Source organism: Nerophis ophidion, linkage group LG19 (genome assembly GCF_033978795.1).
Source record: "Nerophis ophidion isolate RoL-2023_Sa linkage group LG19, RoL_Noph_v1.0, whole genome shotgun sequence".
NCBI lineage: Eukaryota > Metazoa > Chordata > Actinopteri > Syngnathiformes > Syngnathidae > Nerophis > Nerophis ophidion.
In genome coordinates, this window is record NC_084629.1 from 37,878,861 (window position 1) to 37,897,563 (window position 18,703).

General features: G+C 34.6%; 1 protein-coding gene across 1 annotated transcript in view; it reads right to left on the reverse strand.

Annotated features, from left to right (window-relative positions):
• fap (fibroblast activation protein, alpha) overlaps window positions 1–18,703 on the reverse strand; it is an 80,356-nt gene that overhangs the window by 4,889 nt on the left and 56,764 nt on the right. Inside the window, exons 21-23 of the mRNA XM_061879937.1 lie at window positions 12,084–12,278; window positions 11,962–12,016; window positions 11,802–11,901 (exon numbers count right to left, since the gene is read on the reverse strand). Of these exons, the coding sequence (XP_061735921.1) occupies window positions 11,802–11,901; window positions 11,962–12,016; window positions 12,084–12,278 (350 nt within the window). The remainder of the gene's footprint in view (window positions 1–11,801; window positions 11,902–11,961; window positions 12,017–12,083; window positions 12,279–18,703) is intronic.

An 18,703-nucleotide genomic window follows, 5' to 3' on the forward strand; every position in this document is an offset into this window, starting at 1 on the left:
CATATATTCATCATGTGTTCATGTAAATCATGTATTTATCTTCTATTTGATCATGTATTAATCATGTATTTAATCATGTATTTATTATATATGCATCATGTGTTCATGTAAATCATGTATTTATCATGTATTTATCATATATTCATCATGTGTTCATGTAAATCATGTATTTATCTTGTATTTGATCATGTATTTATCATATATTATCCATGTGTTCATGTAAATCATGTATTTATCATGTATTGATCATGTATTTATCATATATGCATCATGTGTTCATGTAAATCATGTATTTGATCATGTATTTATCATATATGCATCATGTGTTCATGTAAATCATGTATTTATCATGTATATATCATATATGCATCATGTGTTCATGTAAATCATGTATTTATCATGTATTTGATCATGTATTTATCATATATGCATCATGTGTTCATGTAAATCATGTATTTATCATGTATTTGATCATGTATTTATCATATATGCTTCATGTGTTCATGTAAATCATGTATTTGATCATGTATTTATCATATATGCATCATGTGTTCATGTAAATCGTGTATTTATCATGTATTTATCATATATGCATCATGTGTTCATGTAAATCATGTATTTATCGTGTATTTATCATTATGCATCATGTGTTCATGTAAATCATGTATTGATCATGTATTTGATCATGTATTTATCATATATGCATCATGTGTTCATATAAATCATGTATTTATCATGTATTTATCATGTATGCATCATGTGTTCATGTAAATCATGTATTTATCATGTATTTGATCATGTATTTATCATATATTCATCATGTGTTCATGTAAATCATGTATTTATCTTGTATTTGATCATGTATTTATCATATATTATTCATGTGTTCATGTAAATCATGTATTTATCATGTATTTATCATATATGCATCATATATGCATCATGTGTTCATGTAAATCATGTATTTATCATGTATTTATCATATATGCATCATGTGTTCATGTAGATCATGTTTTAATCATGTATTTTGTCATGTATTCATCTTATATTCATCACGTGTTCATGTAAATCATGTATTTGATCATGTATTTATCATTTATTCTTCATGTGTTCATGTAAATCATGTATTAATCATGTATTTACCATGTATGTATCATATATTCATCATGTGTTCATGTAAATCATGTATTTATCATGTATTTAATCATGTATTCATCATATATTTATCATATATTCATCATGTGTTCATGAAAATCATGTATTTATCATATATGCATCATGTGTTCATGTAAATCATGTATTTATCATATATGCATCATGTGTTCATGTAAATCATGTATTTTTCATGTATTTGATCATGTATTTATCATGTATTCATCATGTGTTCATGTAAATCATGTATTAATCATGTATTTATCATGTATGTGTCATATATTCATCATGTGTTCATGTAAATCATGTATTTATCATGTATTTGATCATGTATTTATCATGTATTCATCATGTGTTCATGTAAATCATGTATTAATCATGTATTTATCATGTATGTGTCATATATTCATCATGTGTTCATGTAAATTATGTATTTATCATGTATTTGATCATATATTCATCAAATATTCATCATGTGTTCATGTAAATGATGTATTTATCATGTATTAGATCATGTGTTTATCCTATATTCATCATGTGTTGATGTAAATCATGTATTCATCATGCATTTGATCATGATGTCAACAGAAGTACCAGAAATCAGTTAAGAAACGCTGATACAACAACTGTGATTAATCACGATTAATCAAATCAAAAGTGTGATTATTCTGATTCAAGAATAAATTGTTTGACAGAACCAGCAAACACACATCGTTAGACAACACCTCTGTATTGAAATATATTTTAAATAAGTATCGCAATAATCATGTATCGACACGGATTAATCAGGAAGTTTGTATTTGCTGTAAAAGCACGTTTTACCTAATGAATGGATGATTACTTGTGTATTTGTGAATAATTCATCCTGTATTTGGGAAACAACTGCGAATAATTGCGTTTCATCCAAATGAAAATGAATTGATATCGTTACATCGCCGTGATTTTGTCTGATTAGAATTATGATTAAAAGTTGATCCTTTGAAGTATGTTGAATGTTTGAAGTATCAGTAATATCATCTGATGAATGTTTGAAGTATCAGTACTATCATCTGTTGAATATTTGAAGTATCAGTACTATCAATATGTTGAATGTTCAAAGTATCAGTGATATCATCTGTTGAATATTTGAAGTATCAGTACTATCAATATGTTGAATGTTCAAAGTATCAGTAATATCAATATGTTGAATGTTCGAAGTATCAGTGATATCATCTGATGAATGTTTGAAGTATCAGTACTATCATCTGTTGAATATTTGAAGTATCAGTACTATCAATATGTTGAATGTTCGAAGTATCAGTAATATCATCCGTTGAATATTTGAAGTATCAGTACTATCAATATGTTGAATGTTTGAAGTATCAGTACTATCATTATGTCAAATGTTTGAAGTGTCACTACTATCATTATGTTGAATGTTTGAAGTATAAGTACTACCATTATGTCAAATGTTTGAAGTATCACTACTATCAATATGTTGAATGTTTGAAGTGTCACTACTATCATTATGTTGAATGTTTGAAGTATAAGTACTATCATTATGTCGAATGTTTGAAGTATCAGTAATATCATCTGATGAATGTTTGAAGTATCAGTTCTATCATCTGTTGAATATTTGAAGTATCAGTACCATCAATATGTTGAATGTTTCAAGTATCAGCACTATTATTATGTCAAATGTTTGAAGTATAAGTATTATCAATATGTTGAATGTTTGAAGTAGCAGTACTATCATTTGTTAAATGTTTGAAGTATCAGTACTATCATCTATTGAATGTTTCAAGTATCAGTACTATCATTATGTCAAATGTTTGAAGTATAAGTACTGTCATCTGTACAATGTTTGAAGTATCAATACAGGCATTATCAATATGTTGAATGTTTGAAGTATCAGTACTATCACCTGTTGAATGGTTGGAACTATCAGTACTATCATTATGTTGAATGATTGAGGTATACGTACTATCATCTGTCGAATGTTTGAAGTATCAGTACTATCATCTGTTGAATGTTTCAAGTATCAGTACTATTATTACAATGGGCGGTATAGCTCGGTTGGTAGAGTGGCCGTGCCAGCAACTTGAGGGTTGCAGGTTCGATTCCCGCTTCTGCCATCCTAGTCACTGCCGTTGTGTCCTTGGGCAAGACACTTTACCCACCTGCTCCCAGTGCCACCCACACTGGTTTAAATGCAACTTAGATATTGGGTTTCACTATGTAAAGCGCTTTGAGTCACTAGAGAAAAGCGCTATATAAAATATAATTCACTTCACTTCACTATTATGTCAAATGTTTCAAGTATAAGTAATATTTGTTCGATGTTTGAAGTATCAGTACTATCAATATGTTGAATGTTTGAAGTATCAGTATTATCATATGTTGAATGATTGAAGTATAAGTACTATCTTTATGTTGAATGTTTGAAGTATCAGTACTATCATCTGTTGAATGTTTCAAGTACCAGTACTATTTTTATGTCAAATGTTTGAAGTATAAGTACTATCATCTGTTCAATGTTTGAAGTATCAGTACTATCAACATGTTGAATGTTTGAAGTATCAGTACTATCAACATGTTGAATGTTTGAAGTATCAGTACTATCATTTATTGAATGTTTCAAGTATCAGTACTATCATTATGTCAAATGTTTCAAGTATCAGTACTATCATTATGTCAAATGTTTGAAATATAAGCACTGTCATCTGTACAATGTTTGAAGTATCAATACTATCAATATATTGAATGTTTGAAGTATCAGTACTATCATGTTGAATGGGTGGAACTATCAGTACTATCATTATGTTGAATGATTGAAGTAGAAGTACTATCATTATGTCGAATGTTTGAAGTGTCAGTACTATCATCTGTTCAATGTTTGAAGTATCAGTACTATCTTTATGTTGAACATTTGAAGTATGTTATACTGTTATCATTGAATGTTTAAAGTATCAGCACTATCATCTGTTGAAATTTGAAGTATAGGTATTATCAATATGTTGAACCTTTGAAATATCAGTACTATGCTTAACCCTTGAAGTATCAGTATTATGTTTACCCTTTGAAGTAATAGTACTATGTTGAACCTTTGAAGTATCCGTACTATCATCTGTTGAAAATTTGAAGTATCAGTACTATCATCTGTTGAGCATTTGAAGTAACAGTACTATCAGCTTTTGCAAGTTTGAAGTAACAGTACTATCATCTGTTGAACATTTGAAGTATCAGTACTATGTTGAACCTTTGAAGTATTAGTACGACATTGAACCTTTGAAGTATTAGTACTACGTTGAACCTTTGAAGTATTAGTACTACGTTGAACCTTTAAAGTATCAGTACTACGTTGAACGTTTGAAGTATTAGTACTACAAACCCCGTTTCCATTTGAGTTGGGAAATTGTGTTAGATGTAAATATAAACAGAATTCAATCCTTTTCAACCCATATTCAGTTGAATATGCTACAAAGACAACATATTTGATGTTCAAACTCATAAACATTTTTTTTGTGCTAATAATCATTAACTTTAGAATTTGATGCCAGCAACACGTGACAAAAAAGTTGGGAGAGGTGGCAAAAAATACTGATAAAGTTGAGGAATGCTCATCAAACACTTATGTGGAACATCCCACAGGTGTGCGGGCTAATTGGGAACAGGTAGGTGCCATGATTGGCTATAAAAGCAGCTTCCCAAAAAAATGCTCAGTCTTTCGCGAGAAACCAACATTGAAAGACCGTGACCTTCCATCCCTCAAGAAGGCGCTGTATCAAAAACCGACATCAATCTCTAAAGGATATCACCACATGGGCTCAGGAACACTTCAGAAAACCACTGTCACTAAATATAGTTGGTCGCTACATCTGTAAGTGCAAGTTAGAGGCCTACTGAAATGAGATGTTCTTATTTAAACGGGGACAGCAGGTCCATTCTATGTGTCATACTTGATCATTTCGCGATATCGCCATATTTTTGCTGAAAGGATTTAGTAGAAAACATCGACAATAAAGTCCGCAACTTTCGGTCGCTAATAAAAAAGCCTTGCCTGTACCGGAAGTGGCAGACGATGTGCTCGTGACGTCACGGGTTGTGGAGCTCCTAACATCCTCCCATTGTTTACAATCATGGCCACCAGCAGCAAGAGCAATTCGGACCGAGAAAGCGACGATTCCCCCATTAATTTGAGCGAGGATGAAAGATTCGTGGCTGAGGAAAGTTAGAGTGAAGGACTAGAAGGAGAAAAAAAAGGCGGCATTGGGAGCGATTCAGATGTTATTAGACACATTTACTAAGATAATTCTGGAAAATCTCTTATCTGCTTATTGTGTTACTAGTTTTTTAGTGAGATTATATGGTACCTGAAAGTCGTAGGGGCGTGGTGACCGCCAGTGTCTCTGAGGGAAGCTACGTTTCTCGACAAAGCGAAGCGAAGGCAGCCGTTAGGGCCGGGCTGAGCTTTTTTTCCCCCCTCCTCCACGGTGGAAGCATCCCACGTTCGGGGGCGGCCGGTTGGAGGAGGCACGAGGAACGACGCAAGCTATCTGCTCATGTCTACGGTAAGAGCCGACTTATTACCACAATTTTCTCACCGAAACCTGCTGTTTGACATGTGGTAGGGAACCATGTTGGCTTGACCCCGCTCTGTTCCATAGTAAAGCTTCACCGTCATCTTTCGGGAATGTAAACAAGGAAACACCGGCTGTGTTTGTGTTGCTAAAGGCGGCCGCAATACACCGCTTCCCACCTACATCTTTCTTCTTTGACGTCACCATTATTAGTTGAACAAATTGCAAAAGATTCAGCAACACAGATGTCCAGAATACCGTGTAATCATGCGATTAAAGCCGACGATTTATAGCTGGGATCGGGGCTGGAACAACATGTCCGCTACAATCCGTGACATCACGCACACGCGTCATCATTCCGCGACATTTTCAACAGGATACTTCGCGGGAAATTTAAAATTGCAATTTAGTAAACTAAAGCGGCCGTATCGGCATGTGTTGCAATGTTAATATTTCATCATTGATATATAAACTATCAGACTGCGTGGTCGGTAGTAGTGGCTTTCAGTAGGCCTTTAAAGCTCTACTATGCAAAGCGAAAGCAATTTATCAACAACATCCAGAAAAAAACGCCGGCTTCTCTGGGCCCGAGACCATCTAAGATGGACTGGTGCAAAGTGGAAAAGTGTTCAGTGGTCTGACGAGTCCACATTTTAAATTGTTTTTGGAAATATTCGACATGGTGTCATCCGGACCAAAGGGGAAGCGAACTATCCAGAATGTTATCGACGCAAAGTTGAAAAGCCAGCATGTGTGATGGTATGAGGGTGCATTAGTGCCCAAGGCATGGGTAACTTACACATCTGTGAAGGCACCATTAATGCTGAAAGGTACATACAGGTTTTGGAGCAACATATGTTGTCATCCAAGCAACGTTATCATGGACGCCCCGGCTTATTTCAGCAAGACAATGCCAAGCCACGTGTTACAACAGCGTGGCTTCGTAAAAAAAAGAGTGCGGGTACTTTCCTGGCCCGCCTGCAGTCCAGACCTGTCTCCCATGGAAAATGTGTGGCACATTATGAAGCGTAAAATAGGATAGCGGAGACCCAGGACTGTTGAAGGACTGAAGCTCTACATAAAACAAGAATGGGAAAGAATTCCACTTTCAAAGCTTCAACAATTAGTTTCCTCAGTTCCCAAACGTTTATTGAGTGTTGTTAAAAGAAAAGGTGATGTAACACAGTGATGAACATGCCCTTTCCCAACTACTTTGGCACATGTTGCAGCCATGAAATTCTAAGTTAATTATTATTTGCAAAAAAATTTTTTTTATGAGTTTGAACATCAAATATGTTGTCTTTGTAGCATATTCAACTGAATATGGGTTGAAAAGGATTTGCAAATCATTGTATTCCGTTTATATTTACATCTAACAATTTCCCAACTCATATGGAAACGGGGTTTGTACGTGGAACCTTTGAAGTATTAGTACTATGTTGAACCTTTGAAGTAGTAGTACTATGTTGAACCTTTGAAGTATTAGTACTATGTTGAACCTTTGAAGTATTAGTACTATGTTGAACCTTTGAAGTATTAGTAATATGTTGAACCTTTGAAGTATTAGTAGTATGTTGAACCTTTGAAGTATTAGTACTATGTAGACCCTTTGAAGTATTAGTACTATGTTGAACCTTTGAAGTGTTAGTACTATGTTGAACCTTTGAAGTATTAGTACTATGTTGAACCTTTGCAGTATTAATACTATGTTGAACCTTTGAAGTAGTAGTACTATGTTGAACCTTTGAAGTATTAGTACTATGTTGAACCTTTGAAGTATTAGTACTATGTTGAAAGTTAGAAGTATTAGTACTATGTTGAACCTTTGCAGTATAAGTACTATGTTGAACCTTTGAAGTATTAGTACTATGTTGAGCCTTTGAAGTATTAGTAATATGTTGAACCTTTGCAGTATTAGTACTATGTTGAACCTTTGAAGTATTAGTACTATGTTGAACCTTTGAAGTATTAGTACTAAGTTGAAAGTTAGAAGTATTAGTACTATGTTGAACCTTTGAAGTATTAGTACTATGTTGAACATTTGAAGTATTAGTACTATGTTGAACCTTTGAAGTATTAGTACTATGTTGAACCTTTGAAGTATTAGTACTATGTTGAACCTTTGCAGTATTAGTACTATGTTGAACCTTTGAAGTATTAGTACTATGTTGAACCTTTGAAGTATTAGTAATATGTTGAACCTTTGCAGTATTAGTACTATGTTGAACCTTTGAAGTATTAGTACTATGTTGAACATTTGAAGTATTAGTACTATGTTGAACCTTTGAAGTATTAGTACTAAGTTGAACGTTAGAAGTATTAGTACTATGTTGAACCTTTGAAGTATTAGTACTATGTTGAACATTTGAAGTATTAGTACTATGTTGAACCTTTGAAGTATTAGTACTATGTTGAACCTTTGAAGTATTAGTACTATGTTGAACCTTTGAAGTATTAGTACTATGTTGAACCTTTGAAGTATTAGTACTAGCAGCGGCATGGGTGCTGCGTAGCACAGGTGTGGTGGCGCACCAAAGGGCGAGCTTGCCAAGACAAGAAGGTGGAGCAGATGTGAGCTGCCATGGTTTGCCCGCCAGCAGATGTCCTGAAACTCTGCTAAACTGCCGAAGTTTCTCCATGAAAAAACACAAAGTGTATTTGTGTACACATCAGTACTTTTCATTATAACGTAACGAAGTGTCGACCATTGTTTTGTATGTAGTACTTGTACATAGCATTGGTTTTATGGCTTGATCCGGATCGTTTCTACCACGTGTTTAGGTTATGAGGCCTCGTCTCCACCCGCAGAGACAAAGAGAGTGGATAACCGAAAAGAGGGTTCACTCTGTTTCATTACAATATAAAACATTGAATGGGAATAAATGGGATAGGAAATAAAGGATTTGATGTCAGGCGGTTATCTGGATCGCCGTCTGGATTCAGGATTCAATTAAAGGATTATTTAGTATTTAGTAACATTCATAATAACATGTAATATTTACATATTTTGATCATGCTGTAAGTATAAGTGTAGTATCTAGTAACATTCATAATAACATGTACTATTTACATAATTTGATCATGGTGTAAGTATATATGTAGTATCTAGTAACATTCATAATAACATGTAATATTTACATATTTTGATCATGCTGTAAGTATATATGTAGTATCTAGTAACATTCATAATAACATGTAATATTTACATATTTTGATCATGCTGTAAGTATATATGTAGTATCTAGTAACATTCATAATAACATGTAATATTTACATATTTTGATCATGCTGTAAGTATATATGTAGTATCTAGTAACATTCATAATAATATGTAATATTTACATATTTTGACCATGCTGTAAGTGTAGTATCCAGTAACAATCATAATAACATGTAATATTTACATATTTTTACCATGCTGTATGTGCGTAGTATCTAGTAACATTCATAATAACATGTAATATTTACATATTTTGATCATGCTGTAAGTATGTATGTAGTATCTAGTATCATTCCTAATAACATGTAATATTTACATATTTTGATCATGCTGTAAGTATAAGTGTAGTATCTAGTAACATTCATAATAACATGTACTATTTACATAATTTGATCATGCTGTAAGTGTAGTATCCAGTAACAATCATAATAACATGTAATATTTACATATTTTTACCATGCTGTATGTGCGTAGTATCTAGTAACATTCATAATAACATGTAATATTTACATATTTTGATCATGCTGTAAGTATGTATGTAGTATCTAGTATCATTCCTAATAACATGTAATATTTACATATTTTGATCATGCTGTAAGTATAAGTGTAGTATCTAGTAACATTCATAATAACATGTACTATTTACATAATCTGATCATGGTGTAAGTCTACATGTAGTATCTAGTAACATTCATAAAAACATGTAATATATACATAATTTTCATCATACTGTAAGTATATATGTAGTATCTAGTAACATTCATAATAACATGTACTATTTACATAATTTGATCATGCTGTAAGTATATATGTAGTATCTAGTAACATTCATAATAACATGTAATATTTACATATTTTGATCATGCTGTAAGTATATATGTAGTATCTAGTAACATTCATAATAACATGTAATATTTACATATTTTGATCATGCTGTAAGTATGTATGTAGTATTTTGTAACATTCCTAATAACATGTAATATTTACATATTTTGATCATGCTGTAAGTATAAGTGTAGTATCTAGTGACATTCATAATAACATGTACTATTTACATAATTTGATCATGGTGTAAGTCTACATGTAGTATCTAGTAACATTCATAAAAACATGTAATATATACATAGTTTTCATCATACTGTAAGTATATATGTAGTATCCAGTAACATTCATAATAACATGTAATATTAACACTTTGTTCATCATGCCATAAGTATATATGTAGTATCTAGTAACATTCATAATAACATGTAGTATTTACAAAAACAAGACTCCTAATTCCTTCCTGTCTCTGTGCTCTTTTCCAGACTCCAATGTGCAAACAGGGCGGGTAGTTTTTTTGACCTTAAAGGTTCCACTGCAGTCAGAATGCTGCTCTTGTTTAGTCTGCTTGAAGCTTTGCTAGAGCGACACGTTCCCACCTTTGGAGGTAGTAGGAGTACAGGTGAGGAACAGTACCGCCTGGTTCCTGTCCCTGCACACCCGCACACGTCATGTCGCCCTTAGCGTCCCGAGGAACGGGTACCAGGAACTAGACGCTCGGCGAGTTAACTTTCAGTTTCGATTAAGGAGGGCGACCGTTTTAAAATTGGCTTCAAACTTTGGACGGCTGGGTTTTTGTTGACTCCTTGTCTGTGTTCGCCTTGACTTTGAGTCAGCGCTCCTGGTTTTAGGCCGAGGACTAAAGGATCAGGGTGCTCCTGGTTTTAGACCGAGGACTAAAGGATGAGGGTGCTCCTGGTTTTAGACCGAGGACTTAAGGATCAGGGTGCTCCTGGTTTTAGACTGAGAAGCAAAGGATGAGGGTGCTCCTGGTTTTAGACCAAGGACTAAAGGATAAGGGTGCTCCTGGTTTTAGACCGAGGACTAAAGGATGAGGGTGCTCCTGGTTTTAGACCGAGGACTTAAGGATCAGGGTGCTCCTGGTTTTAGACTGAGAAGAAAAGGATGAGGGTGCTCCTGGTTTTAGACCGAGGACTAAAGGATCAGTGTGCCCCCGGTTTTAGACCGAGGACTAAAGGATGAGGGCGCTCCTGGTTTTAGACTGAGGACTAAAGGATAAGGGTGCTCCTGGTTTTAGACCGACGACTAAAGGATGAGGGTGCTCCTGGTTTTAGACCGAGGACTAAAGAATCAGTGTGCCCCCGGTTTTAGACCGAGGACTAATGGATGAGGGCGCTCGTGGTTTTAGACTGAGGACTAAAGGATAAGGGTGCTCCTGGTTTTAGACCGACGACTAAAGGATGAGGGTGCTCCTGGTTTTAGACCGAGGACTAAAGGATCAGGGTGCTCCTGGTTTTAGACGGAGAAGCAAAGGATGAGGGTGCTCCTGGTTTTAGACAGAGGACTAAAGGATCAGGGTACTCCTGGTTTTAAAACGGAGAAGCAAAGGATGTGGGTACCCCTGGTTTTAGACTGAGGACTAAAAGATCAGGGTGTTCCTGATTTTAGACCAAGGACTAAAGGATCAGGGTACTCCTGGTTTTAAAACGGAGAAGCAAAGGATGAAGTTGCTCCTGGTTTTAGACCGAGGACTAAACGATCAGGGTACTCCTGGTTTTAAAACGGAGAAGCAAAGTATGAGGGTGCTCCTGGTTTTAGACCGAGGACTAAGGGATCGGGGTGTCCACCCCATACAATCAGTAAGACCCAAACATTCAGCATGGCTAAGAGCAAAGAGCTGTCCAAAGACACCAGACAAAAAATAGGACAACTCCACTAAAGGATCAGGGTGCTCCTGGTTTTAGACCGAGGACTAAAGGATGAGGGTGCTCCTGGTTTTAGACCGAGGACTAAAGGATGAGGGTGCTCCTGGTTTTAGACTGAGGACTAAAGGATGAGGGTGCTCCTGGAGCTCCATGTCCACCCACCGTAATATTCCCACTTGGCCACCGGAGCCACGGCTATCCCGCACTTGAAGAGTCCACTCCCCGCTCCCAGGGCCATGGAGGTGACGTAGCCGCCGTAGGACTGGAAGACAAGCAAAGGTCAGACCAAAGAACAAAAGTTGAGGCCCACAAAGCGACTTACCCAGCCCCATATTGCGATCCTGTCCTTGTCGATGAAACCCATTTCAATAAACTTCCTGAAAGACACAGACAGACCAACACCACGGACTCAAAGGTTGAAGTATATATTTATTTTTGTCGTACCTGACGGCCGCCATCTGGTCCTCCACCTCGAAGGTTCCCAGGCGCCGGTAGATGGCGTGGAGTATCTGGTCGCCTTGGTAACCGCTTCCTCTCCCGTCGAAGCTGGCCACGACGATGCCGTACGTGCTGGACAGGAAGGTGGACCAGTTCAACTTGAAACGGTAGTCCACGCTCTGACTACCTGGTCCACCGTACCTGCAACCACCAGCCATCTTAAATCAAGAAATATACATGTATGTACATATGTATACTGTACATGTATGTATGTATGTATAGTTGAGGTGTACATGTATGTATGTATGTATAGTTGAGGTGTACATGTATGTATGTATGTATAGTTGAGGTGTACATGTATGTATGTATAGTTGAGGTGTACATGTATGTATGTATGTATAGTTGAGGTGTACATGTATGTATGTATGTATAGTTGAGGTGTACATGTATGTATGTATGTATAGTTGAGGTGTACATGTATGTATGTATGTATAGTTGAGGTGTACATGTATGTATGTATGTATAGTTGAGGTGTACATGTAAGTATGTATGTATAGTTGAGGTGTACATGTATGTATGTATAGTTGAGGTGTACATGTAAGTATGTATGTATAGTTGAGGTGTACATGTATGTATGTATGTATAGTTGAGGTCTACATGTATGTATGTATGTATAGTTGAGGTCTACATGTATGTATGTATGTATGTATAGTTGAGGTGTATATGTATGTATGTATGTATAGTTGAGGTGTACATGTATGTATGTATGTATAATGGAGGTGTTTGTGGTTGATCAGTTATAAGGTGCTCAATACTGGCTTAAAGTTAAACCTGCACAACAGGCTTCTAGGGACGATATAGCTTCTGTGTTTTTTCTGACTTAACATTACACAGCAATACCATAAGAATGCAATCCAATTCCAAAACAGAACCTGAACCAGCAACACTCAAAACTGCAATAAACAGAGCAATTGAGAGGAGACACAAACGCCACACAGAACAAACCTAAAATGAATATTATCAACAACAGTATCAATATTAGTTATCATTTCAGCATAGCAGTGATTAAAAATCCCTCATTGACATTATCATTAGACATTTATAAAAAATAAACAAAAAGAACAATAGTGTCACAGTGGCTTACACTTGCATGGCATCTCATAAGCTTGACAACACACTGTGTCCAATGTTTTCCCAAAGATAAAATAAGTCGTATTTTTGGTTCCTTTAATAATTTGTCCTTTACAATTATAAAAGCTTTTTTTTTTTAAATCTACTACTCTGTTGCATGTCAGCAGACTGGGGTAGATCCTGCTGAAATCCTAAGTATTGAATGAAGACACAATCCTTTTGAATCGGAAAAATATCGTTTTTGAATCGAGAATCGCGTTGAATCGAAAAAATTGATATATAATCGAATCGCGACCCCAAGAATTGATATTGAATCTAATTGTGGGACGCCCAAAGATTCGCAGCCCTAATATATATATATATATATATATATATATATATATATATATATATATATATATATACATACACACAATAATAATAATGGATTAGATTTATATCGCGCTTTTCTACTGTTAGATACTCAAAGCGCTCACAGTGAAGTGTGAACCCATCATTCATTCACCAGTGTGAGCGGCACCGGGGGCAAAGGGTGAAGTGTCCTGCCCAAGGACACAACGGCAGCGACTTTGATGTCCATAGGTGGGAAGCGAACCTGCAACCCTCAGGTTTCCGGCACGGCCGCTCTATCCACTACGCCATGCCGCCCCAAACAAATTAACCTTTTATTAAGGACCCAAACAAGTTTTGCATTAAATATTGAACAAGCAAGGTTTATATAACTTTAGTGACATGCAAAATCCAGTTTCAAATAATAATAATAATAGTTAAAAAAAAAATATCAATGGCATATCAAATAAAATTTTAATACAAATTTAATGCCTTTTTTTCTATTTGCAATCTTCCTAGGTAAATATCATTTTTTTTTCCACAGGCTAATAATACATTTGAAAATAAAACAACAATAATGAATGAACCAAACATTCAAGCCTTGAAGTAGCAAAAGAAAATGCATGAATAAAACGTTAATTATTGGTCAGTTAGCTGGAAGTTTCCCGGAAGGGTTAGTGCTGCAAGGGGTTCTGGGTATTTGTTCTGTTTTGTTATGGTGCGGATGTTCACCCAAAATGTGTTTGTCATTCTTGTTTGGTGTGGGTTTACAGTGTGGCGCATATTTGTAACCGTGCGGAAGTTGTTAATACGGCCACCCTCAGTGTGACCTGTATGGTTGTTTAGCAAGTATGTCTTGCATTCACTTGTGTGTGTGTGTGTGTGTGTGTGTGTGTGTGTGTGTGTGTGTGTGTGTGTGTGTGTGTGTGTGTGTGTGTGTGTGTAAAAGCCACAAATATTATGTGACACGCTGTTAGTGTGGAGGAAAAGTGGACGGGTTGTAGAGAACGCTAAAGGCGGTGCCTTAAATGCACGCCCCCAATATAGTTGTCCACGAGGAAATCGGTAGAAATTCGGGAGAATGGTTGCCCCGGGAGATTTTCGAGGGGGGGACTGAACTTCGGGAGTCTACCGGGAAAATTAGGAGGGTTGGCAAGTATGAGTATTGGCGGTGAATGCGGTGTTACAGCGGCACCGACGCGGGCCAGCTCTAATGCTAAATTGATATTGCCTCAAGGGCCAAATTAAATTACACGGCGGGCCAGATTTGGCCCACGGGCCAGAGTTTGACACTCATGGCTTATTCCCTTTTGGGGTTGCGGGCGGCGCTGGCGCCTATCTCAGCTACAATTGGGCGGAAGGGGGCGTACACCCTGGACAAGTCGCCACTTCATTGCAGGGCCAACACAGATAGACAGACAACATTCACAATCGCATTCACACACTAGGGACCATTTAGTGTTGCCAATCAACCTATCCCCAGGTGCATGTCTTTGGAGGTGGGAGGGGCCTATCCCCAGGTGCATGTCTTTGGAGGTGGGAGGAAGCCAGAGTACCCGCAGGGAACCCACGCATTCACGGGGAGAACATGCAAACTCTACACAGAAAGATCCCGAGCCTGGGATTGAACCCAGGACTGCAGGACCTTCGTATTGTGAGGCAGTCTGTATATATATATATGTATATATATATATATATATATATATATATATATATATATATATATATATATATATATATATATATATATAATAGATAAGTATTATGTTGAATGTTTGATGCATCAGTATTATGTTGCACTTTGGAAGTATCAGTAATACCTTGGTTGTTTGAAGTATCAGTTATGTTGAACCTTCGAAATATTAGTTTAACGTTGAACATTTGAAGTATCAGTATTATGTTGAATATTTGAAGTATCAGTATTATGTTGAACCTTTGAAGTATCAGAATTATGTTGAACCTTTGAAGTATCAGAATTATGTTGAACCTTTGAAGTATCAGTATTATGTTGAACCTTTGAAGTATCAGAATTATGTTGAACCTTTGAAGTATCAGAATTATGTGGAACCTTTTGAAGATAAGTATTATGTTGAATGTTTGATGCATCAGTATTATGTTGAACTTTGGAAGTATCAGTATTACGTTGAACCTTTGAAATAGTATTCTCTTCAACCTTTGAAGTATCAGTTATGTTGAACCTTTGAAGTATCAGTTATGTTCATCTTGTCGAAATATTAGTATAATTTTGAATATTTAAAGTATTAGTATTATGTTGAATGTTTGAAATATCAGTTATGTTGAACCTTTGAAGTATCAGTTATGTTCATCTTGTTGAAATATTAGTATAATATGTTGAATGTTTGAAGTATCAGTTATGTTGAACCTTCGAAATAATAGTTAAACGTTGAACATTTAAAGTATCAGTATTATTTGGAGTCTTTGAAGTATCAGTTATGTTGAACCTTTGAAGTATCAGTTATGTTCATCTTGTCAAAATATTAGTATAATTTTGAATATTTGAAGTATCAGTAGTATGTTGAACCTTCGAAATATTAGTTTAACGTTGAACATTTGAAATATCAATATTATGTTGAATATTTGAAGTATCAGTATTATGTTGAACCTTTGAAGTATCAGAATTATGTTGAACCTTTGAAGTTTCAGAATTATGTAGCACCTTATGAAGATAAGTATTATGTTGAATGTTTGGTGCATCGGTATTATGTTGAACTTTGGAAGTATCAGTACTATGTTGAACCTTTGAAATAGTATTATGTTCTACCTTTGAAGTATCAGTATTACCTTGGTTGTTTGAAGTATCAGTTATGTCGAACCTTCAAAATATTAGTTTAACGTTGAACATTTGAAGTATCAGTATTATGTTGAATATTTGAAGTATCAGTATTATGTTGAATATTTGAAGTATCAGAATTATGTTGAACCTTTGAAGTATCAGAATTATGTTGAACCTTTTGAAGATAAGTATTATGTTGAATGTTTGATGCATCAGTATTATGTTGAACTTTGGAAGTATCAGTACTATGTTGAACCTTTGAAATAGTATCATGTTGAAGTTTTGAAGTATCAGTATTACCTTGGTTGTTTGAAGTATCAGTTATGTTGAACCTTCAAAATATTAGTTTAACGTTGAACATTTGAAATATCAGTATTATGTTGAATATTTGAAGTATCAGTATTATGTTGAACCTTTGAAGTATCAGAATTATGTTGAACCTTTGAAGTATCAGAATTATGTTGCACCTTTTGAAGATTAGTATTATGTTGAATGTTTGGTGCATCGGTATTATGTTGAACTTTGGAAGTATCAGTACTACGTTGAACCTTTGAAATAGTATTTTGTATTTTTGAAGTATCAGTATTACCTTGGTTGTTTGAAGTATCAGTTATGTTGAACCCTCGAAATATTAGTTTAACGTTGAACATTTGAAATATCAGTATTATGTTGAATATTTGAAGTATCAGTATTATGTTGAACCTTTGAAGTATCAGAATTATGTTGAACCTTTTGAAGATAAGTATTATGTTGAATGTTTGATGCATCAGTATTATGTTGACCCTTGGCAGTATCACTACTACGTTGAACCTTTGAAATAGTATTATGTTGAATTTTTGAAGTATCAGTATTACCTTGGTTGTTTGAAGTATCAGTTATGTTGAACCTTCGAAATATTAGTTTAACGTTGAACATTTGAAGTATCAGTATTATGTTGAATATTTGAAGTATCAGAATTATGTTGAACCTTCAAAATATTAGTTTAACGTTGAACATTTGAAGTATCAGTATTAAGTTGAATATTTGAAGTATCAGAATTATGTTGAACCTTTGAAGTATCAGAATTATGTTGAACCTTTTGAAGATAAGTATTATGTTGAATGTTTGATGCATCAGTATTATGTTGAACTTTGGAAGTATCAGTACTATGTTGAACCTTTGAAATAGTATCATGTTGAATTTTTGAAGTATCAGTATTACCTTGGTTGTTTGAAGTATCAGTTATGTTGAACCTTCGAAATATTAGTTTAACGTTGAACATTTGAAATATCAGTATTATATTGAATATTTGAAGTATCAGTATTATGTTGAACCTTTGAAGTATCAGAATTATGTTGAATATTTGAAGTATCAGTATTATGTTGAACCTTTGAAGTATCAGAATTATGTTGAACTTTTTGAAGATAAGTATTATGTTGAATGTTTGATGCATCAGTATTATGTTGAACTTTGGAAGTATCAGTACTACGTTGAACCTTTGAAATAGTATTATGTTCTCCCTTTTAAGTATCAGTTATGTTGAACCTTTGAAGTATCAGTTATGTTCATCTTGTCGAAATATTAGTATCATTTTGAACATTTAAAGTATTAGTATTATGTTGACTGTTTGAAGTATCAGTTATGTTGAACCTTTGAAGTATCAGTTATGTTCATCTTGTTGAAATATTAGTATATGTTGAATTTTTAAAGTGTCAGTTATGTTGAACCTTCGAATTAATAGTTAAACGTTGAACATTTAAAGTATCAGTATTATTTTGAGTCTTTGAAGTATCAGTTATGTTAAACCTCTGAAGTATCAGTTATGTTCATCTTGTCAAAATATTAGTATAATTTTAAATATTTGAAGTATCAGTAGTATGTTGAACCTTCGAAATATTAGTTTAACGTTGAACATTTGAAATATCAGTATTATGTTGAATCTCTGAAGTATCAGTATTATGTTGAACCTTTGAAGTATAAGAATTATGTTGAACCTTTGAAGTATCAGAATTATGTTGAACCTTTTGAAGTTAAGTATTATGTTGAATGTTTGATGCATCAGTATTATGTTGAACTTTGGAAGTATCAGTACTACGTTGAACCTTTGAAATAGTATTATGTTCAACCTTTGAGGTATCAGTTATGTTGAACCTTTGAAGTATCAGTTATGTTCATATTGTTGAAATATTAGTATAATATGTTGAATGTTTGAAGTATCAGTTATGTTGAAACTTCGAAATAATAGTTAAACGTTGAACATTTAAAGTATCAGTATTATTTTGAGTCTTTGAAGTATCAGTTATGTTGAACCTTTGAAGTATCAGTTATATTCATCTTGTCAAAATATTAGTACAACTTTAAATATGTGAAGTATCAGTAGTATGTTGAACAT